At 40.0% G+C, this 24,964-nt stretch overlaps 1 protein-coding gene across 5 annotated transcripts in view; it reads right to left on the bottom strand.

Annotated features, from left to right (window-relative positions):
- LARGE1 (LARGE xylosyl- and glucuronyltransferase 1) overlaps positions 1 to 24,964 on the bottom strand; it is a 205,837-nt gene that overhangs the window by 37,788 nt on the left and 143,085 nt on the right. For all 5 annotated transcript variants that reach the window (XM_075717525.1, XM_075717532.1, XM_075717542.1 and 2 more), the window contains 3 exons: positions 24,702 to 24,806; positions 7,031 to 7,143; positions 5,398 to 5,523 (listed from right to left, as the gene is read on the bottom strand). In XM_075717525.1, the coding sequence (XP_075573640.1) occupies positions 5,398 to 5,523; positions 7,031 to 7,143; positions 24,702 to 24,806 (344 nt within the window). The remainder of the gene's footprint in view (positions 1 to 5,397; positions 5,524 to 7,030; positions 7,144 to 24,701; positions 24,807 to 24,964) is intronic.

Here is a 24,964-nt window from a genome sequence, read left to right as displayed (position 1 = left end):
CTGCAAACAAGTACCACGTGTAACTTGTGCCTTGATTAGCGATGTCTGGAAACTTTGTTTATAAACTGCATTTTATCAGAAATGAATGGTTTAATAAAAGAACCAATTTCCTCAGAAAGGGCCAAATATTTCACAAAAACGTCACCAGGGAGGTTTCAGAGTGGTATTTCTGAACTACGTAAGTGGAAGAGACTCACGCTGGAGTAGCCAGCAAGCCAGAGGTCCAGGCACTGCTTTTGGATGTGGGATTCAAATCCCCGCCCTGCCTGATTCGGTGCCCATGGTCCCAGGGATTACTTTACTCCCCAGCTTACTGCCTATGCTGTACAGCAGTTAAGCTGACAGACTGTCCCTGTCTTGTGCTTTCCGAAGTTCTCAATTTTTCCTCAAAAGCATTTGCAGCTCTCCCTTCAGCTCCTGTACCAATGTTTAACGAGAGGCCTCCTGCCTGCAAAAACACCCCTAAAAACCACCTCTATAATACCACAGTACTCCCTTTTTGGCAGAGTGGAAGGACCTTACTAGTAGACTATGTTCATTCAAGGGAGGGGTAAGTTTAACCCTCTTGAGCCCTTACTCCTCTCAGTGTAGCTCTTCCTTGGTTGGCATTAGAAGGTGCAAGGCAGCAGAATGCCAGAACTGCTGCAGATCAGTGCTGAGGTGCTTGGACAGCATGGGGTGGCTCAGGGACTGGGATAGAAAGAGGTGCAATAGGTAGTGTTCGAGGCAGATCTGAAATGATGTATTTGGGTTATGGACAAGAAGCCGTTAAGCAATCTCACAAAGTCATCCTGGTGTGGAGGACATTCCCAGAGACGATACAGTGAATCACATAACACAATTTCAGAATGGGGAATTTATGAGGTTAATTATTTATCTACCTGCTGATTTAGTATCAGCTGTGTTCAAAACCAGTTTGAAAAGCCATCAACAGGTTTTAAAGCATTTTTCTATTTTGAGGTGCGGGGGTAAATTCTAATAATTTGATACATTCCCATTGAAGAGTCCAGCATCTGGTTTTTGTGATTGTGAATTACCAGATTCTCTGTGTGTAAATAGCATCTGTATCCTTGACAACCAGACTTCTCTTCATGACTGACTCATTCAATGAGGTCATGATTCATTGTCAGAGGCATCACAATTCATTACCTTCTTTCATAGGATTTTTCTTGCCATTTGGTTTGTGCCAAATCATAGTAATTGAGATTTCCTTACAGACAGGAACAAACTATTAACCAAAAATGAAAGCAAACACAGGGCCCAACCCAGCAAAAGTAATGCATAAATGAACCTCAGTTCCAGGCAGATCCCCACAGGCTTCGAAGCCCAGCAAGGCATAGTCCTACAGCACACACACTTGTCCATTGACATTGTTGGCTACTGGGGACCATGTGAGGAGCTGAGATAAGCAAGATAGACAGCGGATGCCTACACAGAATGACTATTAGCACTTCCACATCTTTTGGCCAGTCTTCAATAACAACAACCGAGTGTTTCTCCAAGGTGTAACAAATGCCATGCAAAAATAAACACCTCTGGCCTTTAGAGACTGCAGTTGGCTCACTTGGCAAAAAGAATTAAAGGGCATCTGCTTCCTCTTAGCCCACTCTTTGTTTTCCATTAAAATTGCTCATTCCAAGACATTCTTGACTGATGCAAAGCATCCTTCATACAGGTGCCCTCAGGGTGGGGAAAGGAAGATTTCTGTAAGCATAATTGTTTATGTAAGTTTTGGTTCCATACGCCAAGGACAGCAGAACAAAGCTCACAGCCTTCAGTCCAGTTGTGTACAGTGTGGCGTCTAGCACTATATAGTATGACACACGAGTAAGTAAGCATTTAGATGAATAAAAATAATAAAGCAGTCTTTTTTTGATGTTGCTTTAGATGGATATAAAATTGGTGTCACTAAAATGCAGAACTTGGTTACAAATATTTCTGTTGTTCTTATGCCTTTTCTGAAAGATCCCCATATGCGAGTCCTTCCAAATTTGTATATGCTCCTCAGCTGCAGGAAGGAAGTAGAGTTCAGCAGTAGTCAAACATCTGACCTTCTCTAACATAAGACAGTACCAAAAAAAGTTCAATAAAATGGATAGAGATGCAACTTAATGAAGACTATAAAGAGAAAAATGTGATTAGAATCCTCTTCAGGCAATACAAAATATTCAAGTGCTCCACAGGCCTGCAAAAAGTATGCTGGTCATCCTGTGTTTGCATGAATGTGAACAAAGCAACAAGGAAGTGTGTATATACACCATGTCCCCCCCCTGCACGCTGAACAGCAGCCAGCCCTGGGGGTCTAAGTTTATTTGACACAATGTTGTGTGTAAGAGATGACAAATCCTCAAGTCCCATGGACTTTGAGGCCAGATGGGATGAAATTGCTGCCTTTTCAGTCTGACATGAGGAATGCAGTCTGATTTGACTGAGGAATACTTGACTGGGCCAGCTTTACTTTGGAATTTAAATCTCTCCCTGCATTTCCTTCTTTCCTATGCTATCCTTCTTAATCCTCCAGTACAAACTTCACAATCTGTCTTTCTCTCCCTCTTACCCTGGAGGTTTCTTTCACCTCGTTTCTTATTCCAGTCTTACCATGCAATACAGGATGTGCCAAATATCTTGTGTCATACCATTTATATTAAATGCCATGGAACTGACTAACTTTGGTGATTTTAAGAGTATATTTTCAAACTTGGTCTAACAACATTTGTTGCTTTTTTGGGAGGACCACATACCAAAACAGACGTTCTTTTCAGAACTAGAATTTTGCTAATTTTCATAATGCAAATTCACAACTTTAATTGGTTTATGCTTTTTCTTTCTAGTTGTATGAAGAATTTTAAACAGTGCTGCCTGAGGGCCAGTTCTTTAACTGCTGAATATGGAAAGAGCTTTATTAAAACCAGGGGGCTTATGTGCACTAGATAAGACTCTGACCTCACTTTCAAAGCCAAGAATTTCAGCCCTGATTCAGTATTTAGGGGATAATTTTAGCAGTGTGAATAAGTCCAGTTCAGCTGAAGAAATTGCTTATGTGTCTGCACCCCTTGTTGAGTTAAATACCTCAGACCAGAAAGCCAGTGGATGATATTATGCATCTGAGACTTCATTGCCTATGCTGTAATAGAACTGACAGTGTGATACAATATACGGTAATGAACAACCAAGCCTAAGTTACACTTGTAAACATAAATTTGTTAATCGACAATGAAGAAAGGATTCAATTTATTTTTAAGGTACTTCCATTAAATGCTTACTTATGGGTGTTACATATGAGGTAGATGTCCCACACCTGAAGCAGATTAGTAAATACAGTCATTGGAGCCTAAACAGTGATTTGCCTGATTAGTTGTCAGTCATCACGACTCTGAGGTGACCTTAACCACTCTCCAAAACCACTCATGGGGATCACAGTTCAGCTGCCTAAATACAGACATATAGCAACACTGAAAGCACCCTAGGGTTATCCTGCCTGCTCATCAGCTGCCTTGCCAAAAGGATATCGTCTCCTGTAGGTCTGTGTTGTATCTGCCAGTCCCATACGGATATCCGAGAGTATCTATGGTGATTCAAAGTGTGTTTAGGCAATTGAACCAAGCCCTAGATCCTCAGTTATTACCTTCAATATATTTTTCTCATGTAAAAGTATGTGTCCTAACCTTGTGCTGAATCCAGTCTGACTGTCTCAGTGGATTAGATGAATTAACGTCAGTCTCTAATTCACAGAAAAATACTGTGGTATCTCCCAGGTAGGAGGTGCATTTTTCTAAAATTCATCTTTTAGAAAACATTTTCCCTGCTACTACATCTCTCCTTTTGTTTCAGGCCTTGCAATTGCTGTCATACATGATTCTCAGCATGAGCACAGAACTAAAATCTCTACCAGCACTTTGTTACAAGGCATAAAACCATGATGCTTTTAAGTCCCTGCATTGATCCTGCCCTACAAACTTCGATCATAAACTATTTAGTGATCAGTGTACTGACCAGTATACTGATCTAACTTTAATAGCTGTCTTCTGTGGACCACACCTGAATAGTTGGTAGTGAACACTTTATGTATGAAATTCAAGCAATACTGGCCAGCTTTGACAGGTCAGTTAACCCATGTAGTAGATCTTCTGCCTTTTGGGAAGTGCAGCTTTTGAAATCACTGTGTCAAGGGTGATAGATTTTCTACATTCATGCAGTATCTGGTGTTCATATTGAACACTCCTGCTGTTACTCTACGAATTGCTACAAGGGAAAAATTGGCTAGATTTAGGAAACACATTGTACCATGAGGGTAGTCAAACTCTGGAACTGGGGGCCTGGGAGGTTGTGGAATCTCAGTCTTTGGAGACTTGACACTCAACTGCACAAGGCACTGAGCAGCCTGATCTAAGTTGGTCCTGCTTTGAGTGGGGTTTGGATGGTCTCCAGAGGTCCCTTGCAACCTCTTCTATGGTTCTGTGTTTTTCTTTTTTTTTTTTTAAACCTCATTTACTAAAGCATTCTCAAAACATAAATTAAGTATATGTACCTTAACTGAATTTTAAAATAAATCACCAAAAACTATCTAATATTTACTGTGTTCTGATGCCACTAGTCTGCTGTAATGGAATCTACTGCTGTTTAGCCAACCAGTCTTATTCTACACCTGACAGATGCTCAATCAGCTTCAATTCTGAACTCTCTGCAGACTACATTTCAGTCTGGCCTTTCAAAATGACCACAGCACTATTGATGTTAATTTACCCGTATCTGTTCAAATCCATCCTGCTTTTATATTCTACTTGACAATAGTGAAAAATGTGTTATTAAACTGATACTATAGCTTCATTTTATTAAATTAATAGGTTTCTATTCAGCCTTTTTTTCCAGGGCAAATCTTGGAAAAATGAGTGGCAGTGTGACTGGGTTAAGTGTACGCAAAGGCTAAATACAAAGTGTGCAAGGTCTTAAATTTTGGCTAATGTATTTCTAGCTAGGGTCTGCCCAACCCTCTTTGTGAATTTCACTCCATTAAATGACGTTGAATAAAGAGTTTCAAACTTGTCCAGTATAAAAAAAAAGTTTTTGTATTCTTTGGCTAGGAAGAGCTAAGAACTGGGACAGCAACAGGAACTCAGGAGCGAGGTGCAGTGACATAGGTGACAGGTACAGAATGTAAGAAGGTGAAGCACTTCTCTAACACCCTGCCAAATGCCTAAGCAGCATCCATCTTTGACTTTTCTAGCACTCAAAATGCACAAAGCCAAAGTCATATTTGCTTCCCCTGCTTGGGTGTCCTCATAAACCATATGTGTTAGTTTCCCCCCTACTTAAGGGACTTCATCTTTCTGTCACAGCAGAGTCCTTGTATTCTCTGGTGCAAAGGATGCCACCCATCCAACCTCCTCTAAAACATACCTTCAGGTCAGACACATCTCTGTAGCACTGCTCAGAACGGGTGTGATCAGACAGCTGCACGTTCCAGAAACATGGGAGCTGGTAGACAAGGAAGGGATTTTGTTTGATGACTGCATTGAAGATATCCTAGCAGACAAAAAACCAGAGAAACAGTTTGGTACATTGTTTCTACAGTGAGGTGAACTCAACCCCTCCCTGAGCTGACTGTCCTTCTCCCCCTCACAGGGAGAAATGTGAATGGTTATGTGAGCTGAGCTCTGCAAACCTTGCTTCGTAATTCTGTTTCCATAGAGGGTGCTATTAATCTAAGGGGTGACGTGTAGATATGAACAAGAGGAACAGGCTCTCTCCACACACAGAGCTGATGGACTCCAGCAAAGTTTTCAAAACATGTATCTTGCACCGCTGGCAAGAGATGTGGTTCCTCTTCCAGTCACCAGGGACAGGCAGTAAATGACAAACTTTGTGCTGTTAGTAAGTACTGCATAATAAAGGGGATGAAAGTGATCCTGGCAGTTGTGCTGCTTCAAGGTGAATTACTATGTGGGATTTTAGCTAGCACTTTATTGTTGCAACAAGTTTTCCAGGTATTTCAGTGAAAGGGCATGCAGGACAGATCTGCAGAACAGCCTACACCATGAGGGACAGAATGCGTTCTGCCTCTATGCAGCCATCCAGTTGGAGAAGTAAGTTACAAGGACAGTCTTGTGGTTAAGGTATTAGGGTAAGGCATAAGCAGCCTTGGTCCACTCTGCAAAATTCTGCCCCATGCAGGTATTAGGCAGAAACTCAGGACCTGACTGAAAACACAGTGAAGTTGCAACAATCATTTTAATGAACTTCAGTAGCTTTTGGATCAACCTGCAAGGATACTGTACACAAGTGCACATCTCTATGTGCACAATAAGCAGCATGCTTCCTCAGTGGTGACTGGTCATAAGCCAGATGCAGCTCAGAAGCAGCAGAAATAGAAATATCTAAACATGATGCTGTATTGAGTTAATACACTCAACCTGCTGAGCAAGACTTGTTGGTTCAGGTCCCATACTACATTAACAGGGTTTCTGGATTTAAAAATGAGAGCTGACAGGAAGCACAAACAGAGTAAATATGCATTTCTGTGTATAGGCACACTATTTCTTCTCCTGGCCTCAGTTTCCCCTCTGTGGCGGGGAGACAGCAGCGCTTTTGTCTTCACAGGGGCGTTGTGGCAAGGAGTACATTAAAAGACTGCTGGGACTCATCTGCCAGAAACAGTAAAGAAGTATCTGGAGAATCTTAAAACTTAAGTCTGCTTAGACAATAACCAGACATAGTATATTTGGACTCCTAGTGTCCGGGAAGTTTTATGTTAAAGAAAGGAGGACAGAAAATCAAAGCTTGAAAACCCCATTTGTCTATCTTATGAATCATCTGTGCAGAGAAGGTAAAAATGTCAGTGTAGTACAAGAAACCTCATGAGTAAATCTCCATTCCTTTCTTCCATGTTTTCTCCAGAAGGATTCAACAAATTGTGACTACAGGCACAATATCTTTCCCTCATGTTTTCCCACATCTCATCCCCTTTCCCTTTCTTACCTTCCTCAATCAATGGAGTAGTGGTTGTACCACTCATCTGCAATGTCCTACTCACCTGGTCAGCCAGTGAAGTGGACAGCATGCTCATTAACTCCCGCTCTGCCGTGAGTCTCCACATCTGCTCCCATTTCATCTTCCGTAACTTATCAAGAAGCAGCAAGATAACCCCTGAAGGAAAACACAGTGCAGAGAACAAGAGAAGCCATGATGTCACATGCTAGTCGAGGCCCATCCTGTCTATGTGGTGAGTCAACAGTTAAAACAAGGACATGCACTGAGATATATCAGTGGAAACTATAGTCCTTACCCTGTGCTAACACAGGAAGTTGACTAAAAAAAGCTTCAGGTTTCAAGGTGCCACTAAGAGACAGTTTCCCCTGAGGCTGCAGAGGAAAAATGGAGAGATGGCATACAGATGAATGCTAGGTTATACAGGCTTGCAAGAAGGCTAAAGTAGCTGAAGAGGGGTGAAACTGGGAAGAAAAGAAGCAAGAGAAGGATGTTGGATTTCTAGTAGCCTCCTTAACTGACAAAGCTTGATTTCATTATGACATGATTAGCATTGGGATTATTCCTTACAAAATGAACCAATATAGGTGATTCATATGATGGAGGTTAACTCCATCCAAAGGTCATTATCATTCCAAAGAGAATTAGACAATATCCTGTAAGAAAGAAAGAAGGAAACTCTTAATACTCAGAAGTGACCGTCCCCACTCCTTATTCTGAAAAGCTACAGGCTCCAAGAGGATATTCTGTCAAGTCACTGTCTACTCAGGAAAGGGCAGAGACAATCCTGATTTATCTAGTATGACTCCATTTCTGCCATCTTCACACTGAACAGAGATCTGCTACTTCCAAAATCCCACTGTTTAAATTCATTTCTATCTGGCCTGAAATCAAGATTATGCTGAGACAAAGAGAATTTTGTCACTCATATAAAACATTTTACTCAATGTGTGTGGGGTGAAAACTGGCTCTTAACACTTACTGCATAGGACACAATGCATATACTCTGTAAGATGAACTTGCAGCCCTTCCTCCACCTAGTAAGAAGTTAATCACCTGACACATGCGATTGCAATCCCTGAAACTTTTTTGAGTAACAGATTATCAACTGTGGTTACAACCTAGCCTTTGAGAGTGCCTGCCATTAAGGCAGCAAGTATTCATAAAGCAGGATCCTCAGATGAGAAAGTTACACTTGAGGGGGGAAAGGAGATATCTCAACATGAATTGTTATTCCTCAGTTGCTTTTTGTCTGGACAAAATCCCTAGTGTAGAAGAAGAGAAAACAGCAGAAGCAATGAAACTGGATTGAAGCGTCAGCAAAACCTTCCCTACAGTGCCTCAGAAAATTTTACTTGAAAAATTTAATTTGGAAAGTCTTAGATAAGAGCACTGTCATGGGGAATGAATGCAAACTGAAGGACCATAAAGGAATAGTACTGATAAACAGCAGCCTAGCAGGGTGACAGGAAGTGCCTAGTAAGAGCAATGCTAGGTTCTGTGTTGTTTCACGTCTTCATTAGTGGAAGGGGGAAGGGAACAGAATAGTAATGACATCTGCAAGTGACACTACAAGGGGTCTTACAAAAAAAAAAAATCATGGCAGCTGTAGAGAAACATAACAGTTACACAGAAGAATATGAAATGGCAAAAAGCAGGCACCAGGAAAAGCTGCCTGAGGGAGTCTAGGTTGATAAAACTAAAAGTAATGAGAATAAGAAAGGAAATGCAGTCTGAATACTTAAGAAAAATTCTCCTAAACCGTTTGTGGTGAAATAACCTAAAAATGGCAGATAAAATGTTTTATTTCATCAGTCTTTAAAAATCAGACTACACAAAGATTAGCAAATATACCTGGAACAATACTGCAATGGTTGGGATAGAACAAAGGAGGTTCCAGGTCATTCCTATCTTCAGTTTCTATGACATGGCAAATCTCTTCCTAGTAAAACTTAGCACTGCCATGAATAAAAAAGAAAACCGATTCTGGCAGTGAATTTTGTGGCCCATTTTAGTTCTGTTTTCCATTTCAGTCCATCTGGTTCCCAAGGATGCTGGAACCTGTACTGGAGGGATCCCCTTTGATCTTCAGTCAACCTTTCTGCTTCCAGCTGTTGCATTGGAAAGGGACGTATTGTCACAACATGCTACAAAGTATTTCTGCCCGTGTGTTTGTCTTCTCTCAGCATAACCAAAGACTATTTGGAGTGTGTAGTGTGTGTGCATTAGCTTTGAAGAGAGCCATTGTGCCCTGTCTGAAATTCTAGATCAATGTGAAGCAGATTCCTTGCACTGCAGCGATAAACCGGGGTGAGATAAGTTCCTCTCTGGCAGTGGATTATTTCCAGCTAGCAAGAAGTGTCAGCTTTGTTTCAATAGTGAAATACAACTGAGGAGATTCTTTATTAAGAAAGGCTAATCGTTAAGATTCAGTTAACTCTAATGTAATAGTATTCATAATTTATAGACAATAAAACATTTTTTCTTATTTTCTTTAAGCCTCCAGTCTGAGGAGGAAAAGGGGAAATGCTTTAATATGTGCAGTATCTTCCAATTTTTTTTGTCTTCCACTCTTATGCTAGCAGCAAATTATGGCATCGCAGCTAAAGAGATTATGCTGTCATGAGGGGCTATCACAGTAGCAGCTGAGAGTAGAAGAGGCAGATAGGATGGAAAAACTGGAATATATGTGAGAAATGATGTATTAAATTATGATGCAATCATGGCTATTGAAAATATTCACAAGCTTTTAATGTTCCATCGTCAAGACTACTTTCAATGTGATTTCTGTTTTAATTTACCTACAGGCTTGGGTTTAACACCTTTCTACAGCCTCTGTTCAGGGCTTCTTGCACTGTGGAATACTACTACTGCTGTAAAAATAACTACTGGAGAATATTTATAGCAAGTTTAAATATTTACTCATTAGTATTAGTGAGAATAAGGGATTTCGACTAAGAGGAAAATTTAATACTATTCACCTAATTACTGTTATTTAGTGCAAAAGCAAAGCAAAAGCATGTGTCGGGAACTTATAAATAGTTCACACAGAGGCAAAATTACCTTTTCTTCAGAACAGAGCACTTCAGTTTTACTTCTATACTGTTCTGTTACCAAAAGCAAACATAACAAATGAACTAACTCCAACCTGTGCAATTAGTTTGCAGCAAAGTGTCTGAAAAAAGGAAAGGGAAATATCTGCCTCAGGAGCCCCTTCTCTCAAAGTCAAATTGACTGAAATCTCAGACTAAATTCAAGATGACATACAGCTGAACATAAGGGGAAAAATGGACTTACTCTCAGCTGCTGTGCTGGGGGAGGAAGAGACTGGAGGAAAAAAAAAAAATCAAAGGAATATTTTATGAACATCTGGCCCCAGGCAGTGGGACTTCTCATCTTTTGATGAGTGCAGCATTTCCTGCCGTAACCTACCTGAGAAAAACAAAGGCAAAGCTTGGCAGCAAATAAACAAAAAGAGAAAAGTGGCAACCCAAATGTCTCATGAGTATTAAACAAAATATGATCAGCCACAGAACACAAATTATGATCAGCCACAGAACACCTTATTTTACTTATCCTGAGGAAATAGTTCAGGCATATACAGACACACAAATATCTGAAAGAGCTCTTGGAAAAATAATGCTTTATTACTAAACGTGTGGAACACATCCTAGTCTCATTTTTACTTGAATGGCATTTTCTTCCCCTGCTTGATGAAACTTTGCTTGAACTACCAAAATCTGTCAGATTCTGAATTGCTCAAACAAACAAACAAACAAGAAAGCAAACAAACAAACAGAGGAGTTTCTCAAAAATGTAATTTCAAAACACACACAAAAAACCCCAGCCCCAAAAGCAAAACAAACAAAAAAAATGATTTGGTGAATAAATTGGAGAAAACAGGGCAAAAAATCTGAATTAACATATCCAGACTAAAACGTTTTGGCTGGAAAATACTGCAAGTTTTTTTTGGCACATTTTAAAACCCAACTTATTCTAAAATAATATTTTTCACGTCAAAATTGATACAAATTAAAAATCTTATTGAAAATGGTTACAAGAGCTGAAAAGGAAAATAAATGTTTCATTCTGGGTCTAACAAAACTCTGGGGGTCACCTGAATTTTTTGTCCTTTTCCCATTTTTTATTCAATCTGAATCAAATATTTTGTCTTTCCAATGTTTTGACTAAGCAATGGTTTCAGTAGATGCTTCAAGCCATCTCAGCAAAACAGTCTGGGTTTTTTTTTTTTTTTTTGTTAATGTGCTCCAGAACAAAATATTTCATTTCATTTTTCTGAATAGTAACTTGAAAGTTTGCAGAAACATCAGCAACTTCCCCTGGAATGCTACCAAGCATCCCCACCTCTTGCTTCAGGAACACAGAATATGGCTTTCCCTGAAAATCAGAGAGGTATATATAGTAGAGCTGGAAGTAATAAACAACATTTTAAGATAGAACAGAATCACTTACAGAAGTTATAGTGAAACTGGACAAGCTTTCAAACTCAATCAATTTATTACAATGGCTCTTTTAAGGTGGCTGAAAAAGTACTCAGTGCTGTGGGGGGAAAAAAGTGTAGCTCCTAAGAGATCATTTTCTGAAAGCACTACCTTGCCTGTTTCGTTCAGGTGGAAGAGGATGCTTTTGTGAGCTGTTGAGGCAATGCCGTATTATGTGAGCAGCATCTCAGAGCCTATCCTTTTCAGGTTTTTAAAAATGCTTCTCGAAACTAAGCCTATTAACAGTGACCCATCTAGACAGATAGCAAGTAGATGCCATTACAATATCCGAGAAAGACAGGCAAGACACACTTCAAAATATCTTGTAAAGCACGAGTGCGTCTTAAAAAAATTACTGATTTTACAATACCTAACCAGCATTCCAAAGACCATACACCAAACCGCTGAGTCTTAGATACTGTAAGAAATAATGTTAAATAGGGCTGACATTATGGAGATTTGCTGCAATAAATAACTGACCCAGAGATTTAAGGCAGTACAAACAATAGTAAGCTACCATGTTTTGTGAAATAGATTTGGCACCAAAAAGTTGAGTTCAGTTTTAGGCACTATGGAAGGGGCTTGTAGCTCTGCTATCCCAGGAGAAGCACCATGATAGCGTTGACTGCTTAGTACTCTAGCAAATACTTATGCATGTTCTTTTAATTCCAATTTATTGTACCTGAAATCAACAGAAGTGGTTACAGTGTGTAATGCTAGGAATGTGACTATGCCTTTGCTGGATCAGGGTCCAAATGACCAGTTTTGCTAAGGACTTCATTTGGAATCCACTGGGCCACACCTCCACAAGACTGACTGTGGCCTCTGCTCTCCACCCATAATATCAAGAGCAAATAGAGAACTACAAGTATATGGCTCTTAAGATTAAAAAATGGAATTAAAGCTGCAATTCCACAATAAGCCACTGCACACATTTTTAAACCTTCATTTTAAGTCTTTGTGTGGATGAAAAGCACTGCATTTATTTCACTGGATTTACAGACTATCTATCTAACTGCTGCTCACAATTTGACTAGCCTTATCATTAGTAGAATCATAGAATCATTTAGGTTGGAAAAGACCTTTAAGAACATCCAGTCCAACCATTAATCTAACACTACCAAGTCCACCACTAAACCCATTAAAGGTAGAGTTGTTTCCTGGCTTGGTGGCTGGATTATTTTTTAATGAAAGTAAAACTAGGAATCATTAAGGTTGGAAAGGATCACTAAGATCATCAGTCCAACCATCAACCATCAACCCAACACTACCATGCCCACTAAACCTTGTCCCAAAGGCATTAAGTACCTCAGCCTTTTCCTCATCCTTGGTGGCAATGTTCCCCCTTGCATCCAGCAAAGGATGGAGATTCTCCTTGGCTCTCTTTTTGTTGTTAATGCATTTGTAGAAACATTGTTTATTATCTCTTACAACAGTGGCCAGATTGAGTTCTAGCTGGGCTTTTGCCTTTCTAATTTCCTCTCTGCATGACCTGATGAGATCCCCATACTCTTCTTGAGTTGCCTGCCCCTTCTTCCAAAGTTGGTAAACTCTCCTTTTTTCCCTGAGTCCAGGCAAGAGCTCCCTCTTCAGCCAGGCCAGTGTCTTCCCTGCCGGTTTGTCTTACGACACATGGGGACAGCCTGCTCCTGTGCCTTTAAGACTTTCTTCCTGAAGAAGGCCCAGCCTTTCTGCACCCCTTTGCCCTTCAGGACTGTCTCCCAAGGGACTTTCCCAACCAGTGTCCTGAACAGGCCAAAGTCTGCCCTCCGGAAGTCCATGGTAGTGATTTTGCTGACATGTTGAACATGTCGCCAAGAACTGGTCATAATAAAACCATAGCTTATGTCTATAGCTTTTAACACAGTATGACCAAAGGACTATCATTCTAACACATTTTTAGAGTATCCTGATACATTATTTAACTATGAACTTAAACTTTTTCTCCAAAAAAGCCTTTCACAATGTAAAAAATAACCTAACAAAAACTTGCAGAGATGCTCAATGTGTTAACTGAGAATAAACGATGACTCCACATTTGAACTTTTCTCTGAGAAAACTGAACATGGCTGAGAAGCTGTTTTGAAATGGAAAGTGGGTGTCCCTCCGGGCACGCTGACAGAATGCAATAGCCCTGGTTTTCTCTGCACATGTATTGAAAGCGAAGCTGTGATAGAGTGCATTTTGAAATGTAGTGTAGTCACTCTGTTGGGAGCCTGGTTCGTCTTGAAGCACTAGAAACATTTTGTTTACACTTCCTGATGACCATTTAATGAAATGGAACACTTTTCTTTGTTCTCCTCTTCCAAAATATGTTGTTTCTCCTTAGGCAGAATTAAGATGAAGGGTATACTCGAGCATGATTCTAACTTCTTATAGAGCTACTGACTGTAGCTCAGAATTTCCTAGTTTTCTAATTGTTTCTTTATTGTTTAGATGCTATTCTTCCTGAGCACTTGAAAAAAGATACATATGCTTTGTATCTTCTCTTTAATGACTTCAATTTCTGGGGGAATTTCTCCAACTTTCTTAAAGCCCCAAAGGCTGCTACGGAAAAACTTCCTTGATTCAGTAATCTAAAAGGTCTACAGAAGAGGAGTCATGAGCCATAAGACTTTTAGGAAATTTATGGAGGAAAACCTCTGCTACTTAAAGATCACCCTGCTAAGTAATACTCTCCCCTCCTATCTTCCAGAGTCTTGTGAAGAGATGTAACAATTCTGCAGGTCTCTCAGAGGTCAGCAAAGAAAAACCGTCTCTAGACCTGGAGGAATTGGCCTTCTCTTACATAGATACAAAGCAGTGCAAAGTCATACACTTTCCTCCCCAAATTGCTGATCAAGTTTTCCTAAATCCTACAATGGAAAACAGCGTGGCTGGGAAAAAGACAAATATTAGCAAAATCAGAAAGGGAAGCTAGAGTTTTTCCCAACTGCTGTACTTGCTTTGGGCATCAAGGAAGACAGTAAGGATAGTAACCTTTCTCGAATCCTTGTGTTTCCTGAACGCTGTGCAAAGAGTTGTAGGAGACTAAAACCATCTGTGAAGAAGCTCCTTACATGGGTTTTAAAAAGCTCCTCAGTTTTCTTATGGCCTTTGCAGTCCGTAACCCTTGTGAGCATATAGGGTACAGAGATTAGTTGGTGAACTAGGGAGATGGCTTCCAAGAAGGGGAACAAAAACACATAAGAGGCAAGCCTTTAAATTGTCTTGAAATTTAAAAGATTGGGAAAGTTTTTGCTCAGAAAAAATCCAGAAGTTGTAAACCTCAGATAACACATCTCACTTCAGAGCAGCAAAGGGAGAGAGGAGGGAGGTTTCAGCTCCTATCTGCTGTAGCACAACGGCAATGACCAATCTAAATGGAGCAGAGGAGAGCTGTCTCAAAGATGTGGCTCACATCACTGCCATGCACAGTATCACCCAACAGCTACTCAGTGTGTATCTCTGTACATGTCTGCAAGTCATGACGGAGGTGCCAAAAGTTGACACTAACAAAAAGACTGTCAAGTACACATCTTATTGTAAAGCACTTTGAAATGTGACACTTAAAAAGACAAGTGACATGGGGGAAATGTGGAAAATTTCTGTAAAGTTTTACAGAACTTTTCCTCTCTTCAATACTAAAAATGCAGTCAGTTCTTACATGGCAGGTTATCTGTGATTTCATTTGCCTGGGTGCTTAGGTGGCTTCGGTTGAAAGGAAAACAAAGTCCTGGTTAAATACATATTTATGTGATAAAGTCTGAAAGGATAATTTTTAGCTCTTGCATAACAGAGGCCACAGGATTTTTCAAAATCAATTTGTGGTTTAACTAGAGCATAACTTCTAGAAAAAACATTCAGTCTTGGTTTAAAAATTTACACTAATGGACAATCTATCGCAAACTTTGATAAGTTACTCCAGTGCATAATTTTCCTGATGAAGGATACTTCCCTTACTTCTAATTTGAACATGTCTTTGAACTTGCAGTCATTTGATCTTGCTGAACCTTTGCTAAATTGGCAAGCCCTCTATTAAGAAATGTTATCTTCTCCTGCAGATACTAATAAGCTATGATCAAACTATCCATTGACTCGCTCCCAGATAAACTCCTGGAGCCATTTTTCCCAACTTTATGGGAAATTTTCCTGTATTTTCTTTGAACTTTTTAGTTTCTAAGTACTCATCTTTGACCTGTGGAGATTAGACCTGGGCAAATAGTTAAATCTACATTTTAAAATGTATCCACTCCAAGAAATGATCCCTAACACCAAGATCAAGGACTACAGAGTGGTTGTGCACACACTGTTCAGGTTCTAGCTTTTTATTGAGCAGGCTGGCCACATTCATACTACATAGTACTTGTCTCTGAGGGCCTAGTTTGTGTTCCTTCGTTTTTAGACATAACAATTATTTTGTTTGCATTTCTCAGTGTCTGACATTATGAAAGAGTCACGTTACAGTTTTCTAGATTGGAGAGTTTTTAGCATGGAACTGAGGGTCTATGTTGTGTGCACTGGAGAATGTCATCAGGGCATGCGGGAATATTAGAGTGTGAAGTCTTCTGATGCAGTGTTGAAGGACTGGAAAGAGGTGCCAAACAGGGTGTAGTCCTATCCATACTACCTTCCAGAAATATTTCCTGGAGTGAACTATCAACAAATTACACTCAATATTTTTTTTCTTGACAAAAGGGAGGTTGCTCCCTGAGAAAGACAGGGTAGCAACTAATTTCTGTGCCCTGTGGACGATCAGGGAGCCAAGAGTGAAGAATGAACTAGGGAGCTAAGTTATCTGACAGTGTAGACTTCCAACATGTCAGGATTAAAGAGCCTAAACCCAATAGAAAAGAAATATATCTCCTGTACTCACACTTAAAATGTCCCTGTTTATACATCCAATGTTCACGCAAAGTATTTTGACAATTGTATTAAACCTGGACCTTAAGTTCCTGTGATTATCCATCCTGGACTAATTCTCATGCATCTCCATTCTTTCAGAGTGTACAGTTTTACATGCCAGTGCCCCAAAACACGGAAGTGTGAGTGAGTGCCACAAATCTACATCAAGCCAGAGTAACTGGACTTTGGGTGAGCTGTCCTGAACAAGAATCACAGAATAGTACAGACTGTACGGGGTTACTGTGCGGGAGGTCCAGTCACTGAACCTCCCTGGGCAGGCATGTTTGGGAAAAGGGATTACACAAAGCTTGTTTCCATGGATAAAAACTGAGGAGGTTTGCTGGAATTTGCTGCATATTTGTCACGATGAAAGCAAGTCTTCCAAAACTAATCTATCTTGGACTCTCCACCAAAGAATCACCCACCTTTAAAAGAAAAAAATCTGTTTCTTGATCCTCAGCTCCTCTAAATCAGCTTAGGTCTATTTAACTAAGGAGTCAAGCATTTGTATCAGATCTGGACCTTATCCGTGATGCTTATCTATGTTTTTTTCTTCCTCAGAAAGCAGCAAAAAGTGGAAGGTAACAGGGAACATTCCTTTAAATTACGTGGGTTGGGTTTTTTTTGGTTTTGTTTTGATCCTCTCAAAAGCATCATATTTAATAGGGGTTGTAATGTCAACAATTTTACAAGGTTTCCACCTTGGCCTATGTGAAGAGGAAAAATGCACCCTGCACAGGTAATAATTATCTTGTCTGGCTTCTAATATTAACAGTAGTCCACAAGGCTAATTGTAGGGATGGGGACAATGAATAAGAACCGGTCACAGCTTTTCTTGGTCTGGTGTTCAGTCAATGCCCTAGCAACAGTGGAAGAAATGTGGCTCGTGGGCTGAACAGCCTCTCAGGTATTTCTTTATAGTTGGATGACAAAGAGGTTTGGGATTTTGCATTCAGAAGCAACCAGACAACTTTTTTTTTTCCCCTTTTAATGGACAGTTTATTGACTGGACGAGATTCAGAAGGAATAGAACATTCTAAGAAATGGATTAGGGGAAGGAAAACAGCAGCACAGAATGAACAGGCCTAAAAATTAGCCATAGAATTTTTAAAAAAAAGGAAACAATGTACTTTAATGCAATGATTTCACCCAAAGGTCAGCTGCAGGTCAATCCTTCCTCCACGACCATTTCTCTTCTAGTAACAGAGGGAAAGGATTAGGTTCACAACAGAAATACAGGGACACATTTGCATTAGGAGAAAATGTGTGTGGAGCTGTTTAGCAAGCTCATAGCCCAACTGAGGTTTAGTTTAGATAGGTGCAATATACGGTGCCCGGAAAGTAAATTGGACTGCCAAGCTCAAAGGGTTGTATTCAGCAATAAAACATGCAGATGGTGCCCAGTTACAAATGGTGTTCCACAAGAGTTGATACTAGGGCTGATACTGTTTAACATCCTGATTAATGAGCTGGAGATGAGATAGAATGCACCCTCAGCAACGTCACACATGACACTAAATTGGGGGCTGTGGCCAGTACCCTGGGGATAGGGCTGCTATTCAGCAGGTCAAGGTCAAGGGAAGTGATTACCACTCTACTCAGCACTTGTAAGACCACATCTGAAGTACTGTTTTGCATTCCTCAGTCAAATAAAGACACTGACATGCTGGAGTAAGTCCAGCAGAGAGCAACCAAAATGGTCAGAGGCCTGGAGAACACGTATGTGGAGAAGCTGAGAGAACTGGGCTTGTTCAGCCTGGAGAAGAGAACGCTAAAGGGATCTCTTATTGCTGTCTACAACTACTTAATGGAGCCAAACTCTTCTAAGAGATGCATAGAGACAGAATGAGAGGTAACTGACACAAATTGCAGCAAAGGAAATTCTAATTACATATTAGGAATTTTTACTTTTATTCTTTACTTTTCTCACCAAGACGGCAGCCAAATACAGGAACATGCTGCCTTGAGTGGTATCCTTGGAGATACTAAAAACTCAGTTGGAAAAGGCCCTGAGCAACCTGTGTTGGCTATCAGTGGGAAGAGGACCAGAAGACCTCTGGAGATCCTTTCTGACCTAAATTGCCTATAATTCTATAATCCTATTTGGGAAAGCTTCTCTTCTCACCATCTCTGCTAAGGCCTTGAGAACAACCGTGTAGAAACTATACGTATATATAGGGTATTGCAGAGCTCCTGTCCTCCCCTGAGCTCAGTTCAACAAAGACCAGTGGAGGATGGAGGGTTGAGGAGCTACAGCAGGAACAATTAAAGTCAGGATGTAGCTGAACATAGAGACAGAAGACAGACAGACAATGGGGAAAGGAAAGAATTGAGCTGCTGCTTCTGAGATCTCAGTGTCCACTCAATTTTGCAGATTCTTCCTTCTCAAAAGTCTCAGTATTTTTTTTAAGGGAAAGGTTTGTCTTAAACCTAGTTTGCCCTAACACTAAAATGATTAAAGCATAGTGATTTCTGTAGTCAATAGCACCTAAAAGGGTGATCTGACTATGACCAAATTCAACTGGTTTTTGTTGGCACTTTCTTAGAGGTGACAGCTTTGACACAAGGGTGTAGGAAGACATCTTACTCTGCTACTTTCTGTGACAGGCACCAGGCTACCTGTTAAGAGTCCAAAGATGGAGTCCAACTGTGATGCCTCTTTCTTTGCTTTGGGACTATAGCTAAAACTCTGGTTTTGTATCTACAAAAAAGAACTGTCTTTACACAATCAGTTTTATGAGCACAATGAGAAACTGGAAAGTGAACATGCTCTTCAGAAGAAAAAGTACTGGTTTTACTATTACTATGCATTTGTCTGGGGTTCTCCTGTCATATAATAGCAGTTTCTGTTCTCAGTTTAGGCACCTGGATGCCTCTACTAAGCTTTTATGTGTAAGTCTTTCATCTAAATTTAACCTGCTAATGATGGTCCCTCCACAATAAAGAGAGGACATTTCAGAGTGCTGGACAACATAATTACTCATCAAGCTATGTATGTTCACATAAAGAACTGTCTTGATCAAGCACTTCAGAATGATTCTTTAAATCATTAGATTGGGATACTACATATATATGTCCTATTCATGTACATTACATGAAGAACTTTACATTATGAACTCGGGTCAGACCAGCAAAAACCCCCAAACTAGGACAATTTAATCAACTAAAAAGAAAAGACAGTTATTGCAGGGCTCTATAGATTCAATTGCTAAGGAGCAGAGGATGTACCTCAGAGAATGCAATGAACAGTAGACTAATTCAGCCGCAGCAATGCCATTACTACATGGATAGGCCTCTCAAACTAGAGGCACCATCTTCAAAATCAAATACATATTGACCCTCATTTCAGAAATGTCAAGCATGCTGTAAACAAGTTCTCAGTACATCACCTGCTTTAGAAACTGCATGAGAAAGACTGGAAAGGAAGCTATTCTTTGAGGGTAGTCAGCTTTAAGATAGCTTATTTTTAAGTGCAAGCTACAGATTATAGGCCAACAAAGATAGGGATGTGGTCATCAAAAGCAGAATTATCATTTTAGCTTCCCATCACTGACACAAACAGACTGACATTTCCTGTTGAGCCTAAAAGCAACAATGTGTTGGCACTTCCTAAACTACTACCTGTACAATGTCCATGATACCTGTACTTCAGATGCATCTTTGTGCGTTACAAAGCACATATATATCAGTATGCTTTGCACTCGTAACAATACTTGCTGAATGAGCTCACAGTATCTTAAAGAAGAAATAATCTAATCCAAAAAACTGGTACAGTGTGAATCTGAGTAGGTGAAGAAAGTGCTACTTTTTGCCTTGACATTGGTGTTGGACTTAATTTCTTTTTTTAATCATTTAAATATATTTTTCTTCTGTTTGCAAAGGCTCCTGTACTTACAACCAAACCTAATGATAGCAATTCCTGTACCAAATGTGATTAGTGTTTTATGTAATGGGAGGTAGGAATATTGCAGTGGCTTTTAGAGAGGGCATGGCTAAACTGCGTCAGGCCCTGATGGTGGGTATTTAAAGGTTCTATAAACCATGAGTTTTCTGACTTCTTCATTGACTGACACAATTCGGAGAAATCTCCTCTCTCAAGCAACCACTATACTCCTTTCTTTACACCATGGAGAAAAGCACTATTTTTAGTCAGAATCTACAAAATACAGTTTGTAAATTAGTGCTATATTCAGATGGCTGTCATGGAATTCTGACTCTTCCAGGGAGAAAAAAAGGCATTTTGGTAACAGATCTATCCAGAATTAGGCAACAATAGCCATTTAAAGCATTAATTGTAAGGATTTCTGAAAACCAGAAATGTCTGACTAAATTAGAAGTGCTCAGCACTTCTTAACATCACAGCCATTATCATAATGTCATGAGCACAAGCACGAGGAGCTCAGACGAAAGCAGTTACCATGTTTCCGGAGCAGGACCACAGGCAGTTCCATGACCACCACCACCCCATTTTGCACTGCTTTACTAGTCATTTGCTTTCTGCACTGAAGATGCACATACTACAGTACAAAGAAGCACAAGATGTGATCCAGCCTAGTTTCATATAAACAGTCTGCCCTACGCTTGCTTTTGTTATTCACAATTGTTAAATATTATGCAAAAATGACATAGCACATGCTTCCCACTTCCAATTAATCTTCCATAGGTCCTTTTTTCCAGGGAAACAATAAAGAGGTTCATTCTAGCATTCTTCCAGTCATTACAAACATGGGAGTAATAATGCATGGTGCACATGTAGCCTGGTAATTGTTAGGTGCTAGCCATTCCCTTCTGTTCTCAATCCACAAATCTGGTAATGTGACATCTCTCAGTGTGGGAGTATGAATCCTCAGCTCAAGCTGTTGAGACACCTCCTTACAGTATCTAAGTAGTTGCACTGAGGTAGTGTATTTCAGATGAGCCTCAAATCCTCAGGATGGGCTTCTGTAGTCTGGAAGTCTGAAATCCCCTGGCCAAAGTTTTTACAAATGCCCCCCTGGCACCCAAATTACAGGCACAGATCCATCCTAAAGCTCCGTTTGAAAGGCATGGAGTCCATTCTCCGCTGATGTAAGTTGGCCCTGCTGCAGTAAAGCCAGAGAAGCCAGAGGTGATTCACACCAGCTGAAGAAGTGGCTTGAAATCATGATCAGTCACCAGAAACTGCTTTTAAAAGCTATTCTCCACCATGATGGAAAGTATAAGGCAGACAAAGTACTAAAAGCTTTTATGTTTAGAATTTCTTTGACAAGATATGCTTCTGAGGACTAAGATGACTGTTACTCCAGAAATGAACATCAAACCATACAGTGCAATTCTGGAGCTGTCAGTTTAACATCTGTAAAGAGAAAAATCATCGTGCAGCTCAGGCAATGCTTTCGAAAGACACTGAAAGACAATATAGATTATACAGAGAGAAAAGTGTGCTTTAACTAATGCATTAGGAGTCTGTAAGAGTTAATCTCAGTGTAGACAAGCAAAATGGAGTGGACGATATATAAAAAAACTATTTGATTAAGCAGCTTACTGAGTTTCGGCCAATGAGGTACAGAAAAAACTGGGTACCTTTGTGATACAGAAGAAATTGTGTTTAAAAGGGCTTGAGGAAGGGAACGTTATCTCAAATAAAGAATGGTTCTAACTAAGAACATTTTAAACACCAATTAAATTGTCACTGAACTGACTTTTGAGTTTGGTCCGGTTTTCCTAGGATTATATTATCATGGACTAAAGTATGACTTGGATTATCTGCCTGTGCAATTGAGGAAGAAGGATGAAAAAGAACCAAATAAAATCTTTCCTTGAAAGTCTGTATTGGCTGTCAGGAGATTTGGCCAGGGCACACAGGAACAGAACACGCATCCTTACTGGGTTTAAAGAGCTAGTGGAGAAGGAACAAACACACCTTTGGCTTTAATGTAACTTCCTTCTGGGACTCCCCCAACCTATATGTTGTCCAGAGTGGCTCAGATATTGAAAGGTAGGAGTGAAAGATAAATTATTTGCTTCAGAAACTGTGAGGAAGCAGTGGCACAATTTTGACTTCGAGGGGTGCTTCTGCATCAAGTCTACCAGGGTTGGTTCTGGCTGAAGAGGCTCACATAAAAATCTCTTTTCTTAGAATTGTATCCTAGGACTATAGTAAACACTCTCCCAAGAGCAAGAGCAATGTCTGAGAGCTTCCCCTGATCAAGCTTTGTTTAGCTCATTAAAGCTCTAGGGTTTTGGGGGCCCTTTTACTGTTCCTAAATACAACTCTAAGCACCTGAATTTCTGAGCCTTCCCTTTCCTGGCCCACTATCTTTCATGAGTGTTTTGCTTACAGTTATTGCCTCTCTTTCCTGCCCTCACCCAACCCGCCTTTCGTTTTCTGAATCCTCCTTGGCCACAGTGTTGCATTCAGTGTCAATTGTTTTAATTTACTGAATACATCAAACAAGCTCCTGTTTCACTTGGTATTTCATCTTCCTTGAGAGATTTATACCTCCAATCTCTGCTATATTACTAAGGCAGACAATGAATTCAATTAAGAAAATTACAGTAAATGATGCTGATTCTGTCAATAACATCATTTGCTACTTCTCAGAGGTTGCACTGTTTCACTCAGTGACCTCTTGTTCCATGTACTTGAAAAAACACCATTCCACTTCTTATGATCACTTGTCAGTCTTCCATTCATTATCTACCTTCTGGTTTTCTTCTAAAAAAAGAAAGTTTTTGTAACTACAGGTGAGTTGTCTGAATAAAGAAATTGTGAGCAGACTAAAATCATGGGCATGATGGCCTGGTAGTTATGTATTAACATATACCAAGAATTAACACATGCAATGTATGTGAAGGACTGCGGACATTCAATTATTTTTGCTTTCAGTGGAAGAATTTTGTGATATACTGACATTTGGTAACCCTATAAAACATTTGGAACAGTAAGTTAAGACCACAAAAATTAAAGCTTTACAGCATTTTTATTTACATAATTGCATTTTAGATACTACCCACAATACATTTCTGGGTTATTCTAATGTTACGTGGTTGTGACACATTTCTCTCTGCCAGCAGGAAAATGGCAGACGGGAAAAAGCAAAAATGCAGCAGAAGGTAAGTAACTAGAAAAGGTGGTCATCTCTCAGTAGAACAAAAGATACTGTTTTGTGGTGTAACACTGAACAGAACTGACATCGAGAACTTTAGTTGTGTATAACATAAGCCTTCAGGTTTCAGGACAAATCCTGTCTCGTGCTTTTGGGGCGGGTGGGGAGAGAGGGGGTGGGCAGCCCAAGCCTTTATATATGCAGTTCTGCTCTGGCAAGTGGAGAAACAGGAAACAAACCTCTTTTGCCAAAATCTTGTATCCATATCTATCTGTGTTCTGTTAGGCTATTCTTTTGAACATTTTCAAAGAACAGAGATGCTTTGCAGAGGCTGACATACAAATTCATAAAAACTGGCGTGATTCCCCCAAATATACAAAGGAATACAGAAATACAGACGACCCAACCACAACTTGTGCAATCCTTTTTCTAGTTAGTCTGTTTAATTCAATCCAATATATTTCTGCAAAGCAAAACCACTATTATGGCGAATAGTTTCCTGATAGCGCAGGGATATTTAAATGGACTAATCTTTTCTAAATGGAGGCTTCACCATCTGTTCTGCCCTTTTATTACAAATAGAAAGGGAACCTAACTTGCATCAGCATGTAAAGCCTAGCATTGAAATGATTTAGATGCATGTGTGTGTTCTTTATGCACCTGGTATGTTTTCTCACATACCAAACACAAATCAGTGGGAAGACCCATCTCTTGTAACCTCATAAATTCTCTGATCTAGTGCCTTTATTCCTTTCTCACAGCAGCAGAAATTGATGGCCAGTAGTTTGCATTTTATTAGGACAATTATGACCCTGTTGCTATCCTGCAGGAGTTATATCTTTATTGGGCTGACATTTTGTGATACCATTTACCTGTCTACAGAAAATGAGCCTTGATTCCTATTCTTTCTCTCTTGCTGGGCCTACCTACGCTGCATCACTGACAGAAATCTTGTAGATGTGCTGAGGATGTGTCAGACTGCTGAAAAGCTCTGTCCTTCCCCAAAGGACACCATACAATCTCTCTTAAGACCATTTAGAGAAGGAACATATTCTCCTCAGAGTAGCACAGGACCAGAAACTCCAAAACGCATCACATTGCATCATTTTTATTGCTTTAAATGACAAATTTTGCAGTAGGTTAGAAAGGGAGGTACAAGTTACCACATCTCATACTCTCATACCAGGAGACTGATTGCATGCTCAATGCAAACATTAATTCAAAGAAAACCCTCAGGGCCTACCTGTGTTGTAGCCCCTCCCAAGCGCTGGCCAGGGTCGATGATTCTTCCAAAGATTGCCCAAATACCAATCACTCTGATTCTCCACCAAGCCAAGAACCTGCTGCCCTGGAAATGAGCAAATAGCAAAAAGATCATGAGACAAAAGACAGTCAATCAATGGAAAACAAACACGAAATCCGGAAAGGGCCAGCCAGTGGAAAGAGAAGACAGAAGTTTGGGTGCTGCCTTCCTTTCATGCATTCAGAAGATGCCTGCTTATGTAA

Source organism: Pelecanus crispus, chromosome 1 (assembly GCF_030463565.1).
Source record: "Pelecanus crispus isolate bPelCri1 chromosome 1, bPelCri1.pri, whole genome shotgun sequence".
Taxonomy (NCBI): domain Eukaryota; kingdom Metazoa; phylum Chordata; class Aves; order Pelecaniformes; family Pelecanidae; genus Pelecanus; species Pelecanus crispus.
This window is presented reverse-complemented; position numbering and strand designations above follow the sequence as displayed.